At 37.6% G+C, this 21281-nt stretch overlaps 4 protein-coding genes and 1 long non-coding RNA gene across 6 annotated transcripts in view; 2 read left to right on the top strand and 3 right to left on the bottom strand.

Annotated features, from left to right (window-relative positions):
* Window positions 1–21281, top strand: part of LOC134816912 (mucin-2-like) — a 765431-nt gene that overhangs the window by 113613 nt on the left and 630537 nt on the right. The gene's annotated exons all lie outside the window — the stretch shown is intronic.
* The window catches only part of LOC134816928 (arginine kinase-like), a 92602-nt gene that overhangs the window by 37902 nt on the left and 33419 nt on the right, over window positions 1–21281 (bottom strand). The gene's annotated exons all lie outside the window — the stretch shown is intronic.
* On the top strand, window positions 6266–19712 carry LOC134816420 (L-threonine ammonia-lyase-like). 2 transcript variants are annotated; one of them, XR_010160404.1, is made up of 12 exons: window positions 6266–6489; window positions 6634–6840; window positions 6954–7052; window positions 7198–7253; window positions 7888–8050; window positions 8221–8387; window positions 10091–10216; window positions 10454–10621; window positions 15749–15806; window positions 16629–16746; window positions 18256–18321; window positions 19161–19712. XR_010160404.1 is itself a non-coding variant. In XM_063825257.1 (11 exons), the coding sequence occupies exons 1-11, from the start codon at window positions 6268–6270 to the stop codon at window positions 19208–19210; spliced, it is 1434 nt and encodes a 477-aa protein (XP_063681327.1). In that variant the 5' UTR covers window positions 6266–6267; the 3' UTR covers window positions 19211–19308. The 2 variants fall into 2 exon arrangements, 1 of the variants encoding a protein (XP_063681327.1); XM_063825257.1 differs by lacking the exon at window positions 18256–18321 and having other exon boundaries at window positions 19161–19308.
* LOC134817560 (uncharacterized) lies at window positions 11191–12141 on the bottom strand. The gene is made up of 3 exons (XR_010160534.1): window positions 11982–12141; window positions 11686–11802; window positions 11191–11394 (listed from the first exon to the last, which is right to left on the bottom strand). It is a non-coding gene; the product is annotated as an uncharacterized LOC134817560 (long non-coding RNA).
* Window positions 13216–14345, bottom strand: LOC134817518 (uncharacterized). The gene is made up of 3 exons (XM_063826660.1): window positions 14148–14345; window positions 13821–13946; window positions 13216–13513 (listed from the first exon to the last, which is right to left on the bottom strand). Exons 1-3 carry the CDS (start codon window positions 14284–14286, stop codon window positions 13422–13424), a joined length of 357 nt encoding a protein of 118 aa, XP_063682730.1. The 5' UTR covers window positions 14287–14345; the 3' UTR covers window positions 13216–13421.

The raw sequence follows: 21281 nt of genomic DNA on the forward strand, positions 1-21281 counted from the left end.
AAGGAGACCACTAACGAACTCGTTTTGGCTATACATCAATTCATAAATAAGTTCAGATATAAAACAAAAGCCGAATAAAAGTATAAAAATAGAATCTTAACATTTAACCGCGTTACAATATCACGAAGTGGAAATAAAATCAAATATAATAATTTAAATGCTAATAAAAAAATCTAGATGTGTGCATAAAAGCAAGTCCCAGGAGATAGGGTAGACTTAAAAACTACATAAGTTGATGGGACGGTGAAGGAGATGAGTAGGGGACGTGAAGCGAGGATTAGGACTTATTCTTAGGATTTCTTAGGTTTGAAACGTATGTCAAAGCTGTAACATAATGTTTAATGGTTGGATATGCTTTAAACTTTTCGGACACTTTCCTTGTAAGTCTATGAGTAAGCTTGCCAATTTTTGTTGCAATTGGAGGTTGGGAATGATACTCAATTAATATCTATTTGTTTAAAGAAAATTGTGCTGGCCGAAATTAGCAGTAAAAAACCATCCTACAGTTGGCACGCGCCGCGCGGCTCACTGTCGATGGCGCACTACCTACGTAGACAAATGTCTTGATTGACGATGTCAAGCCATCGAGATCGTTGCTCTGCGAAGCTTGCTCTATAACCAGATCCCTCTCGCTTGCAGTATCGCGCGACCACCGAAGGCTATGAGAACTGCGAAGCAGAGCAACGATTTAATTGACGATGTAAATTCATTGCAGCTTAGCGCGGCACAGTATTACCTGGGGACCTCAGGCTATTATGTTTATAAACATTACCTGGAATAGAGATTCGGCGGAATGACAGGCTGAGCGCGGCCCAGTAAGGCACGAAAGTGCATTTCGCCGATCTAGCGATGGAGAAGCCTCATTGAGTGCGCGGCGCGGAACAGTAACGCATCGCGCTACAAAGCAATGATCAACGATACGAAGCAAAAATGCGAAGCAAAAATTCGAAGCAAGAATGCTAGTTTGCGCGGCACGTCGAAGCGGCGAAGTCCTCCAAACAATTGTTTATGTGAAAATGACACGCATATGGCATAGCAACCAGTGTTACTCGTCAAATCTTCTTTTGACATGAAGTCTAGTAGGGTGCGCCGCTTTCTTTCCGAAATAGCCTGAGGTAAGTGCTACAAAGTAGCGCGCGCCGGGCTAGTCCATTAACAACGGACAAAATTTACTTTAATTCATTAATATCATGAATATAGCATATTAGTATTTTGACCATTGGTATATTGGTCTGGCCGGGCCGGGGCGCGCTACTTCGAAGAAATTTAGACGAGTAACATCCGTCAAACTAGTATTTAGTCATCCGAGCGGATCAATCATCAATATCAAATATTGGAGGATTTCGCCGCTTCGATGCGCCGCGCAAACTAGCATTCTTGCTTCGCATCGAAAAGCAACGATCTGGAAAGGTTGACATCGTCAATCAATCATCAATATAAATGTTATTTTTAGGAAAAAAGCTTAATGAATTACCTTGACGGATGTTACTTGTCTAAATTTCTTCGAAGTAGCGCGCGCCGCTTTTTTCTCGAAATGGCCCGATGGCAAGTGCTACGAAGTAGCGCGCGCCGGGCCAGATCATTAACAATGGTCAGTGAATTACCGAGTGATAAGATTTAGCAAGTCAAAACAAATAAAATTATGATATCAGCTGATAAACTCGTGGCTGGTTATTTAATAGTTTGACACTGGATGGTAAAAAGTAAATACTTATATTAGTCATGCAAACAGATGTTACTTTACATTTACGGAGGAGATTACCAAACACGGTACTTTTGTCACACTTTTTACCTGCACAACTCCCTTAACTTTGACGGATGTTACTCGTCTAAATTTCTTCGAAGTAGCGCGCGCCGCTTTCTTCTCGAAATGTTAGTGCTACGAAGTAGCGCGCGCCGGGCCAGATCATTAACAATGGTCAACCTTAACTTAGCAAAATTACTGGCTTATCTTGCTTTAATGAACACATAGAATCACTGTTTGTATCTATCACTAGCGTAGCTGGCAAGACCCAATTGTTTTAAGGGTTACCTACCGTCCCCCAAACGCATCACTTGAACTTTTTAACAAAGCATATGAACGTATTCTCTCAAAACTGAATTGTGAATGGCAAAAAAGTATATATTCTTGGTGATTTCAATGTCATCATTTTGAACGACCAATCTCCATTGTCCATCAGACGACAAATTCCAAGTTATAATATTCAATAACGGCTTCACACCAATCATATCAGTACCAACTCATCAAATGCCTGGCTTGTATTGACAATATCCATACCAATGTAGTAGACCAATCCCTTTATATCTCGGGTGTCATATCTGATAAGATCTTCCACCGTCACCCTATATTTACTGTATTCTGTGTAAAATTATCTTTATCCCGGTTGTTGCGACAAGTAAAAATGCTCTTATTAGGGAAAGGAGATTATTCGACGTTTCAATGTAACTACATCTATATTTACTCTTGTAAAACAATTCATAAAATATAATGCCCATTTGGTGTATGACTTTTTGTCCTTGGCTGCTAGTTTGGTTTTGGAAGGACAGGTAACTAATGGGGCAAGGAGGATTAAACAGGATTAAACAGGATTAAACATGAAATTACCAGAGAGAACACTAACGGACTCGTCTTGGCTATACAAGAATGAATAATTGAATAAATAAATAAGTAAAATTATCAAAACTGAATCATTTAAAAATAGTAAAATTTAACCGTTTAACCTGGAAGCTTTTGCACACACCGAAACGCTAGTTCAGTTAAGTTTAGGGCTCATATTAGGATCAGAAGAAAATTGTTAGTAGACATTAGGGTTCTGTTACTATGGGTTGCAGTCTTGTTGTGACAGAAAGTTTACACTATATAGTATGCTTAAGTTTATATTGTGTAGTTTGATGATATAAATGCAACTTCGAGATGGATATTAGAGAGCTGGTGAAAAATTATGGCCTTTGTATCAATGGTTATAATAAGCTATAAATATCTTAAACTATACAGTGCTAATTAAAACCACACACTACTACTATAGTAATGCTAACCTAGAGAAGCTCTATCTTGAAATAAATAACGATATCGATAGGTTCCACCACAGCTGTGACACTCCTAAACCACTAAACGTAACAGCCTAACCAACCATTGGATTACCCAGGGCCTAAATTGGGTTGTATTTCGAATGGAAGAAGACTTGTACATTAAAACTACCTAACTTGAGAAGTTATTAATGAACTCTGTGGTAAAACTATGTCTAGATGTAAGGACGATTTAGTCATAGATGGTCAGAGAGTCACTTGCAGACGAATAATTGCTTAAAAATGTTGTGAATATTTTGCAAATAATCTTAATAAAAATGTACTGTTGAACAATAGTGTTTCTCTGGAACCAGTGGAATCATTTGCTCAGTTCATGTCTAATTCAGTATCTGACTCCATATACCTGGAAGAAACTTACAATGAAGGCAAGATTATCGAGGTGATCAGAGATTTTCAAAATGGCAAGGCAAGTAACATACCGTACCTATAATTGTTGTGAAAAAATCGGCAAAGCTCATTGCTGGTACCTTTGCTAGTTTTTACATGAAATGTAATCTACTCCATATCAACATGTCCAAATGTTGCTACATCCATTTCAAGCCTGTCTCTGAATATGATGAGACTTGTGCACAGACCAGACCATTTGCTAACCTGCTCTAGTATTATTTAAAATTCAAAAAAAGTGCACTCGTATTCTATAAATTGGTGATCAAGAGGCGTACAGTAATAAGTTCAAAACATGTGCTAGAACCCGCCCAATTGGATCCCAAAAACTTGGAGCCGACTTCTATAAACGAGAATCAAGTAAACCCCTCCTCTGCAGAAACAAAATACTCTGCGTGCATAATTTGTATAAGTACCACACACTGTCTACTTGAAATGTTTAAAATAATCAAACTTCACAATACCGATGTACAACTTATTTCAAAAGTCACCCTGACGTGATAACTACTTTATTACCTCCTCCGCAACCAATTTGTTTGTTACATATAAAACCTCGAGTATGTGGAATAAACTCCTTAAACCTTCTAGTAATATTGACTTCTCGTCCCCAATTGCACTTGTTAAAAGTCGCATTAAGAATATGCTACTCAATGCTCAACAATCTGGAAACACTGATGAATGGTCAGAACTCAACTTCGATGCAAATGACATGTGCTTATTTAAGAACACACAAACTAGTTCATATAGATTACATACTACACACACAACACAACACACACAATACACACCACAGTCAAATATATAACCTATATATTCACGCATATAACACAGAACACTGATCAGCTCAACCGCTTTACACTAGTGTCTGGACCGACTTGTCTGGAGTGTGTTTCTGGAATGTGGGACGGACTCACAAATATATTGTGTAAACATAGCGCGCGAAACTTATACTTTGTACCACTTTATCATTTCATTATCCAGCGTGATTTACCGCACCAGGCCAATGGTGTCGCTGCGCTACATCTGAGAATAATCGGGTAACTGGCAAAAGTCCCGCACAAATTGGGACGTCCGCGGAGTTTCTCGATGTAATCCGATTTATATGACCCTAAATAACACTAATTACTCGGGAACACTTTTTCACAAGTGGGGCATTTCTCGGAATCACGCCCTTTTTGACCGCACCCATATTGCGACCCCCACTATAAATTATCTTGGCTTCCGATTGAGATACAGACCTCAATTATGAACCAAAATGTGCCTAAGATGCATGTTTATATTAGTGCTATGAAGATACTTTTAAAGGCCTAAGAGACTTAGTTTTTGAGAAATCGCCAAAAATCCGATTTTTCTATATTAGCGTTCTCGTGAGTAACAATTATTACACTTATTTCAAGATATGTCAGCTTCTGATTGGAGCTAAGCGCTCATCTTGGGCATTAAAACGGTCAGAATCATCAGATTGAGTGGGGTAGAGCATAGTTTTAAAGTCTTCAGACTTCAGGTTGTTGAGTTATTAGGTCAGATGCCATTTTTACACTCTTGCGAGTAGCAATTGATGCACTTATTTCAGGATATGTCAGCTCTACATCCATAAAAAACTGCATTCCATGACTGGTGCAATCTGTAGAATTCGGCACTCGATACCTGCTGAACCATATTTGAAAATATATAATGCTCTCTTTGAATCAAATCTCAGTTATTTTAAGTGTTTGGGGCGTTGTCATCAAAGAACGGTCAAATGATAGTCTTTTTATCACACAGAAGAACTGTATAAGGATCCTTCTTGGTGATAAACAATCAATATGTGCATGAACTAGACCATATGGCATGCCAAAATTAGGCCATAAACACTTTGAAAAGGAGCATACAAAACCCATTTTTAATAGACTAAAGATTCTAACGGTTCAAAACTTGTTCAAATACCACTGCATTTCAGAATTCTCTCGCCATCTTAGGAGGGTGCAGAATCGTCGTTTAAATGTGGGACAATTTTGAAAAACTTAACTGAGGTACTAGCAAAACTGCGTGTTTTGCTCTAGAAACACACTTCTTTAGAGATTTTACCGACGTATCCTCTGAAATCACCTAATTTGTTCAATTTTAGGGAGGGGCGCTAAAAGGGGAGGGGGCGCCAACAGGGGGGGGGGGGCGCATTTTCGGTGGGGGGCCAACAGGCAACGTTACGCCACTGTTATCAGTTGTGAGGCCATCAACATTTCAAACCGTACAACGAGTCTAACGGCTATTCTTTTATAAATAAATCAAATACCTTTTTGTTTAATGCAGCCAAGCTTTGGAACACTGTTCATAAACAAATTCTCACTTCAAGCAATTGCCTAGAAACTTCCATTAACTTGATAAAATTGAGAACCAAAGCACTATTAATACCTTTACAGGCAGCTGACTTAAAAGATACTTATTACTTGGAAGTTGGACTCCTAACAACTTTAAATTGCAGTAATCTAATCTAATTGCAGCAGCACACACTTACTATTACTATCATGATTGTACTATAGGCTGAAAAGCTCTCAGATCGATTTTGGGCGTTTTAAACCACTTGATATAAATTATGATGTTTTAATTATTAAATATCTTAATTTACAAATCTTTTTTCCAGATCGAATTATTAATATAAATTTATAATTTATTCGATAGTTTAGTTTATTTATTTATATCATGTATAGTTGCATAAAATATATTTTTGTTTGCTTTAATTGATACTAAAAAAATTGTTGTTTTCTTGAAATTGATGTTTTCTAGTCTATTTCACATATCTGTCATCGTTAGCACAACATGAGTAATTCTGAAGCTCCTGTGGGTTCCAAGAGAAAATCTCGTGTCTCTGATAAAGATACACCTTCGACTAATCATGTCAAGAGACACCCAGTTCCAGTTAAGGAACCTGTTATGGCTGAGTTAGCTCCAGAATGTGCAGCTGGTATTATAGTCAAATTCAGAGATGTGACTGCTGCTGCTTACAGAACCAAATCTGGGATCCAAAAAACCCCTCTAGTTGTCAGTGTTTAATTAATAACTGATTATACATAGTTTATGGTAATTTTCTTGTAAAGTGGAAATCAATAGCGATTTCTTTGATGAGTTGATGGGATTGATAAAAGATATGCTTCTTATTTGTTACATTATGACCCTATATTTCAGAAATCTGAGGCTTTAAGCGCCATCTTGGGATGCGAGCTGTACTTAAAAAAAGAATATGAGCTGAGGACAGGCAGTTTCAAAGAGCGAGGAGCCCGTAATGCCCTATTAAAACTCACAGATGAGGAACGAAAGAAGGGCGTTATTGCAGCATCAGCTGGTAATCATGCTCTGGCTCTAGCTTATCATGGTGGACTCCTGGACGTCACTGTATGTTGCAAATAGGCTCTTATATTTGTATTATGATTCATATTCACCTTTTTACACAATGTCTGCTTGTCCACTTACAGTTACAGCTCTTATAATGCCTCGTTATTATTTAGGTGACGGTGGTTATGCCTGTGGTTGCTCCGATTATGAAGATTTCACAGTGCCAAGAGATGAAGGCCAATGTTATTGTTCATGGTGCAAGTATTGCTGAGGTGCGACTTTTCATTATAATACATCAGATGTAATTTTTTGTGTTTTTACTAGAACCATCGTTCTAAAATCAAAAATATATGTTCAAATGCATATTAACAATTAATGATGAAATTTTGTTGGTCTGCATTATTACTTTCATTTCAGGCCAAGGATCACGCTATGACTATAGTAGAGAAAAGCGGTCAAATCTACATAAATGGGTTTGCTTTGCTCAAAATGATTTCCTTCAATAGTGTTATAATTATAATATAATTGTTATGTAGGTAAGACATTACTGCCGGTTGTTTAAAGAGAGTTTAAATGATGAAATTTTAATATTTAAATTAGTTATAAGATCAGTTTGTCCTTGAAAATGTGTCGTACTATAAGCATGAGTATAAGTCTTTGAAACTCTGCGGAAGAAGGCCAGTGTGACAGACCATATCAGATAATCAAATCAATTTCCCTTATATCACGTGCTGACTGATGGAACATACGCATTGTACGCTCCCTGATTCTTATCGTTTCCTGTCGTTATTAGATTAATAGATAAGAATATTTCATGCTTTGAACCAATAAGGCAAGGTTCAAAAATCACAAACTGAGTTTAAATCAAAACTGTTGGTACTCGGGAGATTCTTGAATTACAGCTTGTTAAATATTACAGTGACACGACACCTAGATGGCTCGATAAATATTTCAAATATTTCAAAACTTCAAGAACTACTTTTGATAAGTTTTGATTACATGGCTTACTGAGTTATTAAATCAATAATTTCCTGGGAGTTACCACTTTGCAAAATTTGACAGAGTTACAGGTACTAACTAAATACTGATATTAACTAAATGTTACAGGTACGACCACCCCGACATTATATCAGGACAAGGAACCATAGGTCTGGAGATTTGCAGTCAGGTGGAGGATGTGGACGCTATTATAGTCCCAGTGGGGGGAGGGGGTCTTATTGCTGGAGTTGCTGTGGCTGCTAAAAACATGAACCCTGACGTTAAGATCATCGTGAGTCTGTAAACCAGCGCTTTTATTTTCACTTCTAATCATTTTCATTAACACACCTCTATAATGTAGATTTGATTTGCGTTCCCTGTAGTCTATACTGTTTATAATTGTAGATATAATTGCTAAAGCATTTTAACGATTATTTGAATTTGTATTATATTTTTTAACAGGGTGTTGAGGCGGTCAGATGTAAGAGTTTCACAGAAGCACTGAAAGCAGGAAAGCCAGTGCGCGCAGCAACTCACGTCTCGTTAGCTGACGGTCTGGCTGTGCCCACTGTGGGTCTCAACGCGTTCGTCACCGCACAGCCTCTAGTCGACAAAGTAGTTACAGTTAGGTGTGTAGTGTACCACTTTACTACTTTAGTCATATAATACTGATTCATAGCATCATCCTTCCAGTGGCATGATGAAGGGCCCCGCTGTGGGGGAGGGGGTTGTAGGTCAGTTTGTAAGTTTGGAGCTGTTGCAAGAATATTCAAATTTACAGCAATAAATGTATTTAACACTTTGCAATAGTTTTTGGTAAAACTTTGGTAAGTAAGTAAATGAACTTCTTACGTTTCTTAGGCCTAATAAAGCATAAGTATGACAAAATGAATTCGCCACTTTTTGAGGGTTCTAAGAATAGTTTATCTATCCTTCCGAAATATCCACCCAATTACCGAGCAGATAGTTACCAGTTACCTAGATCTAGCTGCTAATAGTGTAATGGCGGATATGATGACTTAGCTCTGCTTCTAATGTACAGTGTACACTAGATATACATATTGTACTGTGTACATGCTCAACCCATACCCAGGTTACTGTATCCTACTGTAATATCATGTGCGCATTGTTGGATTGTGTCTAAATTCTAATACAGTCTACTGTTTCCATTTATAGCTAATGAACGACAGACAGTACTAAAATATTGGCAGAGTTCATCCAACAATGTGTGACGAACGGATTTGACGGAATGTTAATTGTTTAGAATATAATATACTAAATGCTTCTAATGTACACGCGTCACGATTCACGAATGTAATGTATTGGAATAGTTCCCAGCATACTATGGCTATTATAGCATGCACATTCTTCTTCTTTTCATGCAAATTGCACAGCCACATTATTTACTTTAAGCATGTTTTATACAGCACTCAGTATGTTTTATACAGCACTCGGTATGTTTTATACAGCACTCGGCATGTTTTATACAGCACTCGGCATGTTTTATATAGCACTCGGCATGTTTTATACAGCACTCAGCATGTATTATACAGCACTCGGCATGTTTTATACAGCACTCGGCATGTTTTATACAGCACTCAGCAGACAGCATGTATTATACAGCACTCGGCATGTTTTATATAGCACTCGGCATGTTTTATACAGCACTCAGTATGTATTATACAGCACTCAGCATGTATTATACAGCGCTCAGTTTGTATGTGCGTGATAGTCTGCTCATGTATTACCAAGTCATGACTCATAAGGGCCACTTAGTAAACTAGCTTTAAGATCAAGAGTGTCGGATTAAATTATACTTGATAGAATCAAATAATAAATACCAACTGTCATTAGTAATAATATAATGATATTCGTTATAACTAGATCTGACGTAACACTGCACTGGAGCTGACGTAATGTAGATACTAGATAGTATCTCAGTGTTTCCGTCTTCATACACGTTCAATAGTTGAATTGTTTAGACGTAATGTAGATAGTATCTCAGTGTTTCCGTCTTCATACACGTTCAATAGTTGAATTGTTTAGACTATTAATACGTCCAACAAAACAAACGAAACTGGATGTTTTTTGTGACAATATGTTAAGATCATAGATCAAGTCATAAACAGCAATAAAGAAACTTCAATATCAAATTGTATTGTGAGCATAAAACGTTTAAAACCTTTATCGCCGAATGAAATTTCTTTTTAGACTGTAATTCAAAGGGATCTAGGCTATCTACTACATGGCGATATAAAATGCCTGACGATTTACAGTGTATGTCGAGATACAGTGTGCAAATCATAGATAACATATCTGAACATATTTGCAGTGAGAAAGCGATAGCACTAGCAATATTGCGACTGATAGAGATAGAAAAAGCAGTAGTTGAGGGAAGTGGTGTTGTGGGACTAGCTGCTCTCATGGATGGACTACTCCCTGAACTGGCAGGAAAGAAGTTAATAATTATTTTAATTGTTGGCACTTCTATTTCTGTTAAATACATACCTTTTTCATTTAGCTGGTTTTTTTATTTTCTTAAGTGAACGACTTCGGACCAGTTTAAGTATGATTCATATTTTTTCTTTTAATAATTTCTCTTCATACGTACAAGAATTGAATGGTCACCGTTTTATTTTAAATTGAACTGGTATTTTAATTGTGATCTTGGTAGTATAACTTGTCCCCTTCTCAGAGTAGTTACAATCCTGTGCGGAGGTAATATAGACACTACGGTGCTAGGAAGATGTCTGGAGCGAGGACTAGCTGCTGACGGCAGGTTGCTCTCTTTCACCGTCGTGGTAAAGGATGCTCCGGGAGGAATGAACAGTCTTACTCAGATGCTCACTGACTCCGGCGCCAGGTGACAATTAGTGACTTGAGTAGGGGGGCGCCAGGTGACAATTAGTGACTTGAGTAGGGGGGGGGCGCCAGGTGACAATTAGTGACTTGAGTATGGGGGCGCCAGGTGACTATTAGCTTATTAGTGACTTGAGTACATACGCGGCCGGGGGAGTATAATATTACAGCTTTACAGTTCAGCTTTATCTTCAGATAGCTTGCTTACAATAGCCGGGCTTTCCATATAATCTGAATTTTAGTTTTTTCTTCTAGCGACCTTTATGGATTCATTCTTTAAGCAACCGTTAAGGTCCGCATATAACTGGGATAGCGATAAGGAGATCGGACCCTCGATCCTAGTTCGCTAGGTTCGCCATGTTGTTGTAAGCAACCCTTATAGAGACACCTTATAGAGACCTTTATGGGACCATTGACAGATGACCTAGTTGCCTTGTATAGTTGTATTATCATTTTTGTTTCTTTCAACCGAACTTAAATATAGTCGATAGAAAATCTTAACTCAACAAGTACAAAACAAAAACTACTGTTACCAATGTTACACCATTGATATCATACTATTTATATATAAATTTCATTAGGTATGAAATATGAATAATGTAATCCATTCTTTTAAATCTTAAGAGAAAACAATTGTCATGTAATTTGAAAATGTCTTTTTGAGGGTTCGCTTCTACTTCTAGAACTGCTTACTTAATTCTCCATCCCTTCTCTTTTTCTTGTTGTTCTTCTCTCTTTTCTCTTTTCTTTCACACCAGCGACAACGAGTTATATCTTCTGTGAATATAATGGGTCACAATAGTAAGGATCTAGCTTTATTCATTAAAATATGGAATTGAAAAATAGCCGGGTGTAGACTTAGTACTGACCTAGTAGTGCTAGTAGTGTACAATGCAAATCGCTTTTGTCAAACTGAAGAACTGACTATAGTTTAGGTAAATATGGGCTAATTTCCCGGTAAATTTGGGATACGATTTACACAACATACAATGTGTAAATTATCACTCCCAACAAATAAATGTAGGATAATATGATATCTTTACTCTATCCCCACCGAAATAATGGTACCTGTGATAAAAGTGAGCCCTGCTCCGTGAACTGAAGTTTCGAACTTGAGATCCCGCATAAAACCAGGCAGAGCTGCAGTGCTACAGGATACTTTGGATATTGAAACTGTTGCGGGCCCTGAAATAATTTGTTACTTCTTTTCTTTCCTTCAAGCTTTAAGTTACTAAAGGAAAGAATACACCTTATAGTATGTTATAGGAGTGAATAATGACATTAGAGAGCTGCTAATCCCCTTTGTCACTGTGCGCAGTGTGCAAACTGTTTATCCATCAATTGTGGCCTCGCTGCAAACTTACCTACGTAACATACAGGACTTCTCCCTGCGGCCACCACTCCATTTATCAGCAATACAACTAAAAGCACAACAACGGAACGCTTCATCTTAAAAGAAAGGAGTGTAATTCTAGCGAAGTGAAATTCTAGCAAAACCACCGTGTCAAGTTAGGAAATAATTCCTCGCATTTTCTCGAGAATTTGGGGTATTTAAATTATGTTCCCTATCCAGAGCCCAGAGCCTCTAGAATAGGCTTCTCAAATCTGTACATGAGCAGGCCCCCCCCCCCCTCCCCCCCATGAGCAGGATTTCCACAATTTACCGACTGCCGGTGATATTCTCTACCCATCGGCTTTCTTGTAAATCTTCTTACTATTACTCACATCAAATTTTCGATATAGTATTTATTGAGGAGACAGGAGTACTTAATTTTTCTTGGACATTTTACTAAAATTTGTATCAGTGCGATGGCATTATTTTGAAGAATTGTAAAATACAAAAATGCAGCGCCTCAAGCACTGCTATGCGCCCTTTTTTCGAACGTAAAATTAAAAAATGCTTCCATAAACAAATTTCTGACACTTCCACCGACATTTACTGACGAGACATTTACTGACGAGACATTAAATTAGAAATGAAACATTATTATATAGTTTGTTGGTATACTAACCAGCCAATGTTATGAAATATTTTTGTTGAACATAATTTAAACTAAAATTCTTATTTCATCATCAAATGAAAAACATAAGTATAAGGAAGTAGCATTTTAAATATTTCGCTACGATAATATATACTTAATTTTTCTTGGACATTTTACTAAAATTTGTATCAGTGCGATGGCATTATTTTGAAGAATTGTAAAATACAAAAATGCAGCGCCTCAAGCACTGCTATGCGCCCTTTTTTCGAACGTAAAATTAAAAAATGCTTCCATAAACAAATTTCTGACACTTCCACCGACATTTACTGACGAGACATTTACTGACGAGACATTTACTGACGAGACATTTACTGACGAAACATTTACTGTCGATACATTTACTGACGAGACATTTACTGACGAGACATTTACTGACGAAACATTTACTGTCGATACATTTACTGACGAGACATTTACTGACGAAACATTTACTGTCGATACATTTACTGACGAGACATTTACTGACGAGACATTTACTGACGAGACATTTACTGACGGGACATCAAATTAGAAATGAAACATTATTATATAGTTTGTTGGTATACTAACCAGCCAATGTTATGAAATATTTTTGTTGAACATAATTTAAACTAAAATTCTTATTTCATCATCAAATGAAAAACATAAGTATAAGGAAGTAGCATTTTAAATATTTCGCTACGATAATATATCATATTCCAGCTAACAAAATTAGTTATTTATTAACTCTCTCTTAAATGAAGTTCAGCTTTGACTCGGAAATTTCCCAAAAAGACTTCTCCTTTAGAAGCACTTCCGTTTGCCGCTCTTGCACTTTTTCTTCTTTTTTTTCTTGTCTTTCTTTTCGCACCAAACACAGACTTTGGAAACGTCTTCTGTTAAAATGTGTAATTGTTATTTATGTTAGAAACTAAAAAGAATTACATCTGCAAACGGATTATCTTCGAAATGTTGAGATCCGTTTTAGTTCTTACAGGAAACAGCCTTGATAAATCGGAGTGTTCAGTGGTTAATCGGGGTTTTAATTGTTCATATTATGTCTATTTAGCTATCATTTGGGGGAAGAAATAGTCGCAGTAAATCGACGTTTTACTGTATTTGACTATTTGGACTAAAAAAGGGAGTGGCTGTCCTCAGAATTTCGGTCAAGCGCCTTAGTTTTTAACCGCACGCAAAACGTACCAGTTATTAGATTTAACCCTCTCCCACCAAGAGAAGTCTCGTAACGAAGCTCCTTCATAAACCCGAAGAATGTCGAAGTTCTACAAGACACGTGAGTCTCTGATAAAGACCCTGGAGGTGGAGGCCCTGAAACAAAGTTATATTGAAAATTCTGTGGTTTTTTATTAAATTCTTTAGAATACACTGTATAGCTACAAGTTTACTGGCAAATATAAATTTGACTATGATACTGTTGTACAGCTATGCGATCTATCATCTAATCAGGCAACTTTCTTACAAAATTGATTCTTTAAAAGACTTAATTTAACCACGTGTGCTAAAACTCACCTACATGCAACACACATTTGTCGCGCCGCTTTCCTCCTTGTTTTGGAGCTTTGGCCTTATCTTTCTTCTTATTCTTACGTGACGCAACCACTGCGTTTATCAGTAACAGTACTATAAGCAGAACAATAAACAACCTCATTCTAACGTTAATAACAGTGACAAATCTGGAAATAATCACACAAATCAGATATAGGTCCTAGAAGTAATTGTTAGTTCCTTGTACCATATAGTTTGTAAATTTTCAGAGCCAGGCTGCCTTAGGCTAGCCCTCATAATATTTATTTGAGTAGCTAAGTATTAGAATTTGTGACCCTGCCAGCTCCTCTCCCCCGTGCCTTAAGTAATCCTTACAAAGCTTTATTTCTATAGAATTGTCAATTGTGCAACTTTTTTTCAACTTTACAACATAAAGCAGCCCTGCCTTTTGGTATTTCAATCCTCCCACTATTCTTGAGAGAGGACAGGCTTTAAAGTCCCTGTAGACTTTCTAATTCCTTCAGAGTCGGGTAATATAATTACCATAGTTACAGACTACAGAGTCGGGTAACATAGGCCAATATAACCCAAGGTTAGGAATGCAATCACGCAAAAAGTAACATGGCGCACAATAGCCCAATCATGATACAAAGTTGTATCAGGTGAAATTATCTCATAAACTAACATTTAGAGGGGTGTAACAATTATTTTATTACCCTGGTATATTATAGTAGCTATACGTAGACCCAGAACTCCAAAATCGTGCTATTTCTTATTTCTTCATAATACACCTAACTTCTAGCATTGCAAATATCTTTGATCCACTCTGTATTCTTAAAGAAATGACCTGGAAGGGGGATTTTAAAGACTTTTGATTGATATGCCATTTATTGTGTAGAGAGTCAAGATTTGGTACACTTATGCAATGCATAATATGCATAATATGCATAATATGCAGATATAACCATGATAATATAACGTAGCAATATGTAGCATGGTCCACCATTTTTCCTGTCACGGCTCTCAGACACGGTAAACCATGCAATTAATATTACTACTCAACTACTATGCTATAGCACCATTATATCAATGTTGTTCTATCTTTCTATTTTGGTTTGTGATTTTGGAAATTGTTAAATGCTATATTATATGGGGTGGCCATGGGGTGGCAAGTCCCCATACATCGTAGTCCAATAGTTTTACGCGTCATAATACAGTAAAACCCCGATTTACCGCGGTGTTTGGGAGAAAGAAAATGGCCGCGGTATATCGGGGTTTGCGGTAAATCGGGGCGCAGTAAATCGGGGTTTTACTGTATACCGGAATATAAAAACGGAATACCTATATATTCTGCGAAATATTCTCTATGCAGTCTATATTTTCGCATGATGTATGGTGGCTAGTTTCGCATATAATATTACTTGGTATTTGGTTTGTAATTTATCCCTGGTACAGAAATCTAAATTTTCCGCTCTTTCCACCTCCGTTATATTCATACCATTAAGAGTATAAACTCTGACGTCGACAAGTTACACTACAAATCCAAATTTAGCCCTGAAAAAAAGTACAATAGTCGGTAGTCCGAATAAAACTATGTACCGTTAATTAAAGTCAATATATTTCAGTATAAAAGATATTCTACACGAGCGAGCGTGGCTACTAGAAGACGTGTTTGCAGTTAGGGTGAGTAATATTACTAATATTACTGGTTATATATATTTATGTAAGTGTTTCCAGGCTGCTCTTTTGCTTATTAACGTCGGTAAGGAAGTAAGAGTAGTTTTATAATGATTTTAGCAAAATTCAAAGTTCAACCATATTGTTGCATAAGAACAAAAAGGTGTTCCTTAATTTCATGGAGTTATAAAATCAAAACTGAATGAATGATTGAAGCCTTTTGGAACAAATTAGTCGAAAGTCCTTCTGAAGTTTTGAGTTGGACTTTCTGCGGAACAATATTTGACGATAGTCTATTATCTCTAGATCCTACTATAAGATTTTTAGAAAACTTCTCAGATAGTAAAACGGCTACAAGACTGAAGATTTGTGTTTTTTAAAACGGACAAATACATTAAAAAAATATGAAGCTGTCTCAAATGTTTCCAAAATTTCGGATTCATCTTCAGTTCGGCCCTGCATTTTCGAACAGTTTAGTGGAAAGTCCTTCTGGAAGTTGTCGAATTACAAATTTTTTTTGTAGCGCGCGGCGACATTTTGTAATGAAAAAGCTTATAACAGACACTCAGTGTCACAGTATGAATGCATGGCCATGCATGCACATGCATATCATGGCGCGCGCCATTAGCAATTAGGTTAATTAACCATAACCCTGGCCTAGCTAACCATAACCCTAATCCTAACACACCTGTTCGCGAACACATGTCGGGCTACTGTGATACTGCCCTTAATCGTTGCATTTGCGGTTTTAATTAACTACAAACACCATTATAGCTGATTCAGATATTGATCTGGTGTTCAGTGTTGCGTTTACACTTTTTAACTCAGGTACGATGTATGGTAGAGACGAGAAACTCTGAACACACTGAGCATGTGAAGAGTATGCTAGCCTCTAACTTCAGACACGTCGAGTTTATCGGCATGTGCGACCATTCGACTGACACTCGTAAGTCCAGCTAGGTCTTGTAGAATACGCTTATTAAATTGTTCCGTTCCAGAATTTTTGATTACAGATTAGTTGGAAAGTTCTTGTCGGCCTTCTTGATTTTCTGATGAAGATTCGATAAAGATTGTGTTAGTCCATTACAGTTCATTTTCTAGGCGAGTTTGAAGGGAATCGCCGTGGCATGCTCTTAAACGGAAATTGAGTCAGTGTGTAAATGTTTCGGCATAAACTTAGCCATTTTTCATGTTTGAGTAACTTTGCAGATGGCATAGGGGTCGTTCACATATTACGTAATCAGCCGAGGGGGGGGGGGATTTTCCAAATGATTACGCTAGTCACTTGTTTAATTTTGACACAATAGCTGTGTATATAACTGATTACGGAGGGGGGCCGGGGGGGGGGGTTAAAATTGTTCAAAAAGTGATTACGTAATATGTGAACGACCCCATACTGTAAATACTCATTCAAGTATTCTGTCGCCAAAATTTTAGAATGCGATTGTTGAAGGCCATGCACTTATACTCTTTCTGGGGTCTAGTCGGGGAAAATGATAGAAACTTTATTTTTACATATTGCAAATTGCAAAAGGTACTTCGATATGAAACATAATCCGAAAAACTTTGTACGAAAGTTTAAATTCAGATGAAGTTTTTGTTTACTATACGTGGAATCAGGTGATTGGGTTGACACTAGATTTGCACCATGAGATTATGCAGGAAGTAAAGTAAAGTCCAATTAAGGTGTCGTATCTCACCTGATTCTATCTGGATTCTGGGTCATCTGAGAAGATAAACCTTCCATCTTTTCAGGTATATTGTGAATAGCCAAACACAATGCATTTTTATTATCTCATTTGGGTCGATCCAATCATTAAAATTAAAAATATCTAAAATAGTCGCGAAAAATAACGGCAATCTGAAAACAATTAACATCATTTGATGTAATCCCCGAATGATTGCTGATAACTAGCTCTTTCTAGTCCCCTGCTACACGGCATGTAAACAGGGATTGGCTAGTTAGAGGCGGTCCGTGTAGGCCTTACACTGTGCTTTCAGCAATACTCATAACGAAGAATAATCTCTATCGCGCGGGTATTCATTGTATCACGTTGCGACCCCCAGGCCACGGTCGTTTCACTATGGTGACGATACAGGGGGAGCCGCGCACTTCGTGCGCGGCGGGTCATACAACGTATGACAAGGTATTCAGTGACTAATAAGCTCAAACGTTTGCACACTGATATCCCTTGGCCCCCTCTCCCTGCATATTATCCTGTATACCTTCTCCCCCTCGCACCCCGGGATGTATAGAATATGCAGCTACTCGGTCCCCCCCCCCTCCCCCCCTTGCTATTTATATATTCACCCGATGTAGGGCTAAACTACTATCCAATATTTATATATTGCGCGCATGCTAAATCTTATAAATCAGTAAATCCCGGAATAGAATCAAGATAAGAATTATCAACTTATCAGCTCATGAAACAACTGTTCTCCTTTTATTTTACAGCGAACGGACCATGAGAGGGAGATAAACTAGTTGTCATGGTTACCAGCTAGTTACCATGGTTACCAGGTGAGAGATAAGGCTAGTTGAAATGAAAGTGATTGAGGTAGGGTATTTGCAGTGTGCACCCACCCTGACCTCGCTCCACTCCATGTCACTCCTCATCTCTCACTAACTCAGTCTCATTATCTCTGATTATTTAAACTTCCAGTTGAGTGACATTTGTGACTTGTATCCATGAGGGTAGGTTGGAATTGCTAGGTTGTAGGTGAGCTTTGTTTACTGATTATCATGAAACCTAAGCATATTCTGAAGCATCATTCTCTGGTTTCATAAGTCACTATTCATCATTCATTGCAAAGTAATATTAATAAGTATCAGCGTTTCTCTGAACTATTTATATGATCACGTGTTTCACAATCCCCAGAATCGAGTTTCATCGTTCATATTTAACAATTCACTGATTCATCTGCTATGCATCCCCTACCCGTATTCACTAATCGCCAGGGACAAAAGGAAATCGCGGCATGTACGGAATCGCGATTTTTCCCATTATTTGCGACAAATTTTATGTATAGTTTAATGTATAGCCTGTTAAATTTCGCGGTATCGCGATTTTTGGCCAAAATAATCGCGAAATCCTTTTGTCCCTGCTAATCGCTGATAAACATTTAACATTGAAGATATTTTGCTATTGTGACTTTCATTAAACCATTGATCTTTTTTCCGCTACATTTTATATCCTTTGTGACCTTAATTTTTGCATTTTCATTTTACATAAATATAATGACTATTTGAAGAACTATTCTATCCTTAAATTGAGTTATTTTTACAAATCGTTGCAAAATATAATATCCACCCCTAATAACCACCCCTAATAACCACCCCTAATAACCATCTCATTACAGGACGACAATCAGTTGTAGCAAGGCACCTGGATTTGCTACAATTAGAATAACCTACCAGAGACCCTCAACTCTACTTTTTAGGACTTTCGACTGTTGTTTCAGCTTACTTCTCACCTGGCAACCATGTTATTGGTTACCATGGTATAAGTTAGCTGCGATTTCAATTTAAGCGCTTCAAGTGCGTATTTATTCACCCTTTTATTTACTCTACATTACATGGATTTTACTTATTCGATATCAGTTTGAAGTCGGTAGTTTTTAGTTTAAATCGAATTTAACTTTAAGATATTGAGACATTGGTATGTTTCGTCATTCGTACACTTTTTGCGATGAAAGTGCTTCGAATTGACAGTGATGCCTTGACAAATAAATATCTCATAATCCATTTAATATCATAATAATAACTAGATTTATTTTTGTTTAGTTTTCTCAGCTCTATACTCTAGGTGTAAATTACGATTTAAATTATTACATATTGAGATTTATTAGGATTTTAGGATGTGTACACGTTTCTAGTACCCTTGTTTTGATTTGATTCATGATTGTATATAATATAGGTGTGTCATTATAGTGTGATAGAAGTATGATAGTTTAGGGTGACTCAATAAAAAGCTACCAAGTGATCAGTCTTAATAACTTTTTGGTCCCGAAATGAACATTATGCGATGTTTATCTTGGACAACCACATCATTTGCTTGAGAACCTCACATGAGTCGTGTAATTAGCAATTCATTTATTCATTGTGGGTATTACTTGCTGATTGCCGATTGGATACCTGATCGGCTCTAACAGAGCTGCTCACTCGTAAGCATGCAGCTGAATACCGGGCACCTAATCGATTATAATCAGTTAAGAAGGTGATCAGCTGATCCCACGTACGAGCTATATAGATCCTGCAGCTGTCATGTTCACAGGGTGATCACGTGACCGTGACGCAGTTCCGGAACCAGTTTGAGCCATAAAATGTTGGAAGTCAATTCAGTTTCAGACTTTAACAAAATGGACCGAATTTATACGGCGAAGTATGCTCGGCGGCAACTCTACTACTATAGTAGACGGCAACTCTACAAGCTCTTAATTAGAAGTTCCTGACGAAGTTTTGTCTTGAAAGCATCATAGCAGTTAGCACATGACTCGAGAAGTTTCAAGTTTTTAGATTAAATCTGGGGAGAGTTATTAACAAAAGTCACTTGGTCGCCGGCCTTTTTGGGACACCCTGTATCATGTATTATATGTTCAGGTATGATTTTAGTGAAAATTGAGACATTTTCAATATGAGAATTTAATTTTTTTTGAATCATGAAGTTATTGCCATTTTAACTAGGTCTAGTGTAAGTGTAACCCGTGCCTAAAGCCGGGACTTCACTATCGCAGTTGAACTGCAAAATTATAAACGGCGCAAAAGTTAAAACGGTGCAAAAGCATGAACTCGCTCTGTCGAAACTTGTATCACGTTGTGACATCCACGGTCATTCCACTCGTTCTTAATCTTACGATATAAGGGGAGCCGCGCACTCGTACGCGGCGGGTCATACAACGTATGACAAGTCGAAACCGGCCGCATTATATATATAGAGTAAATTCAATTCTGAGGACTGAGCACCCAACACGTATCCAATAGACATAGTTATACTTAATAGTTGACCATTGTTGATTGTTAATGGTCTGGCCCGGCGCGCGCTACTTCGTAGCACTTGCCATCGGGCAAGTGCTATTATTTCGAGAAGAAAGCGGCGCGCGCGCTAATTCGAAGAAATTTAGACAAGTAACATCCGTCAAACTTAATAGGCAATCTTAAGTCTCCTGGCTCTACTGCCAAATTACTTGATTCACGATGTCAATCCTTCGCAGCTCGGTGAGGCACAGTGGTGCATCTCGCCGATCTACCGAAGAGAAGCATTATTTGCGAGAAGCATTATTTGATGCGCGCGCGACCCAGTAGTGCAACGCGCTACAACCAAATTACCATTTACCAAATTAAATTATGTATCAGATCTGTAATTAGGGGAGCTGTAAATGGGGGAGAGAGGGTGAAACACTTTAGTACCACATTTGGGGTCCGGTACAAAACCATTAATTAAATTACAATTACCGCACCGGCTGATTAAAAAATTTTGCTTA

Source organism: Bolinopsis microptera, chromosome 6, assembly GCF_026151205.1.
Source record: "Bolinopsis microptera isolate Bmic1 chromosome 6, MBARI_Bmic_1.0, whole genome shotgun sequence".
Taxonomy (NCBI): domain Eukaryota; kingdom Metazoa; phylum Ctenophora; class Tentaculata; order Lobata; family Bolinopsidae; genus Bolinopsis; species Bolinopsis microptera.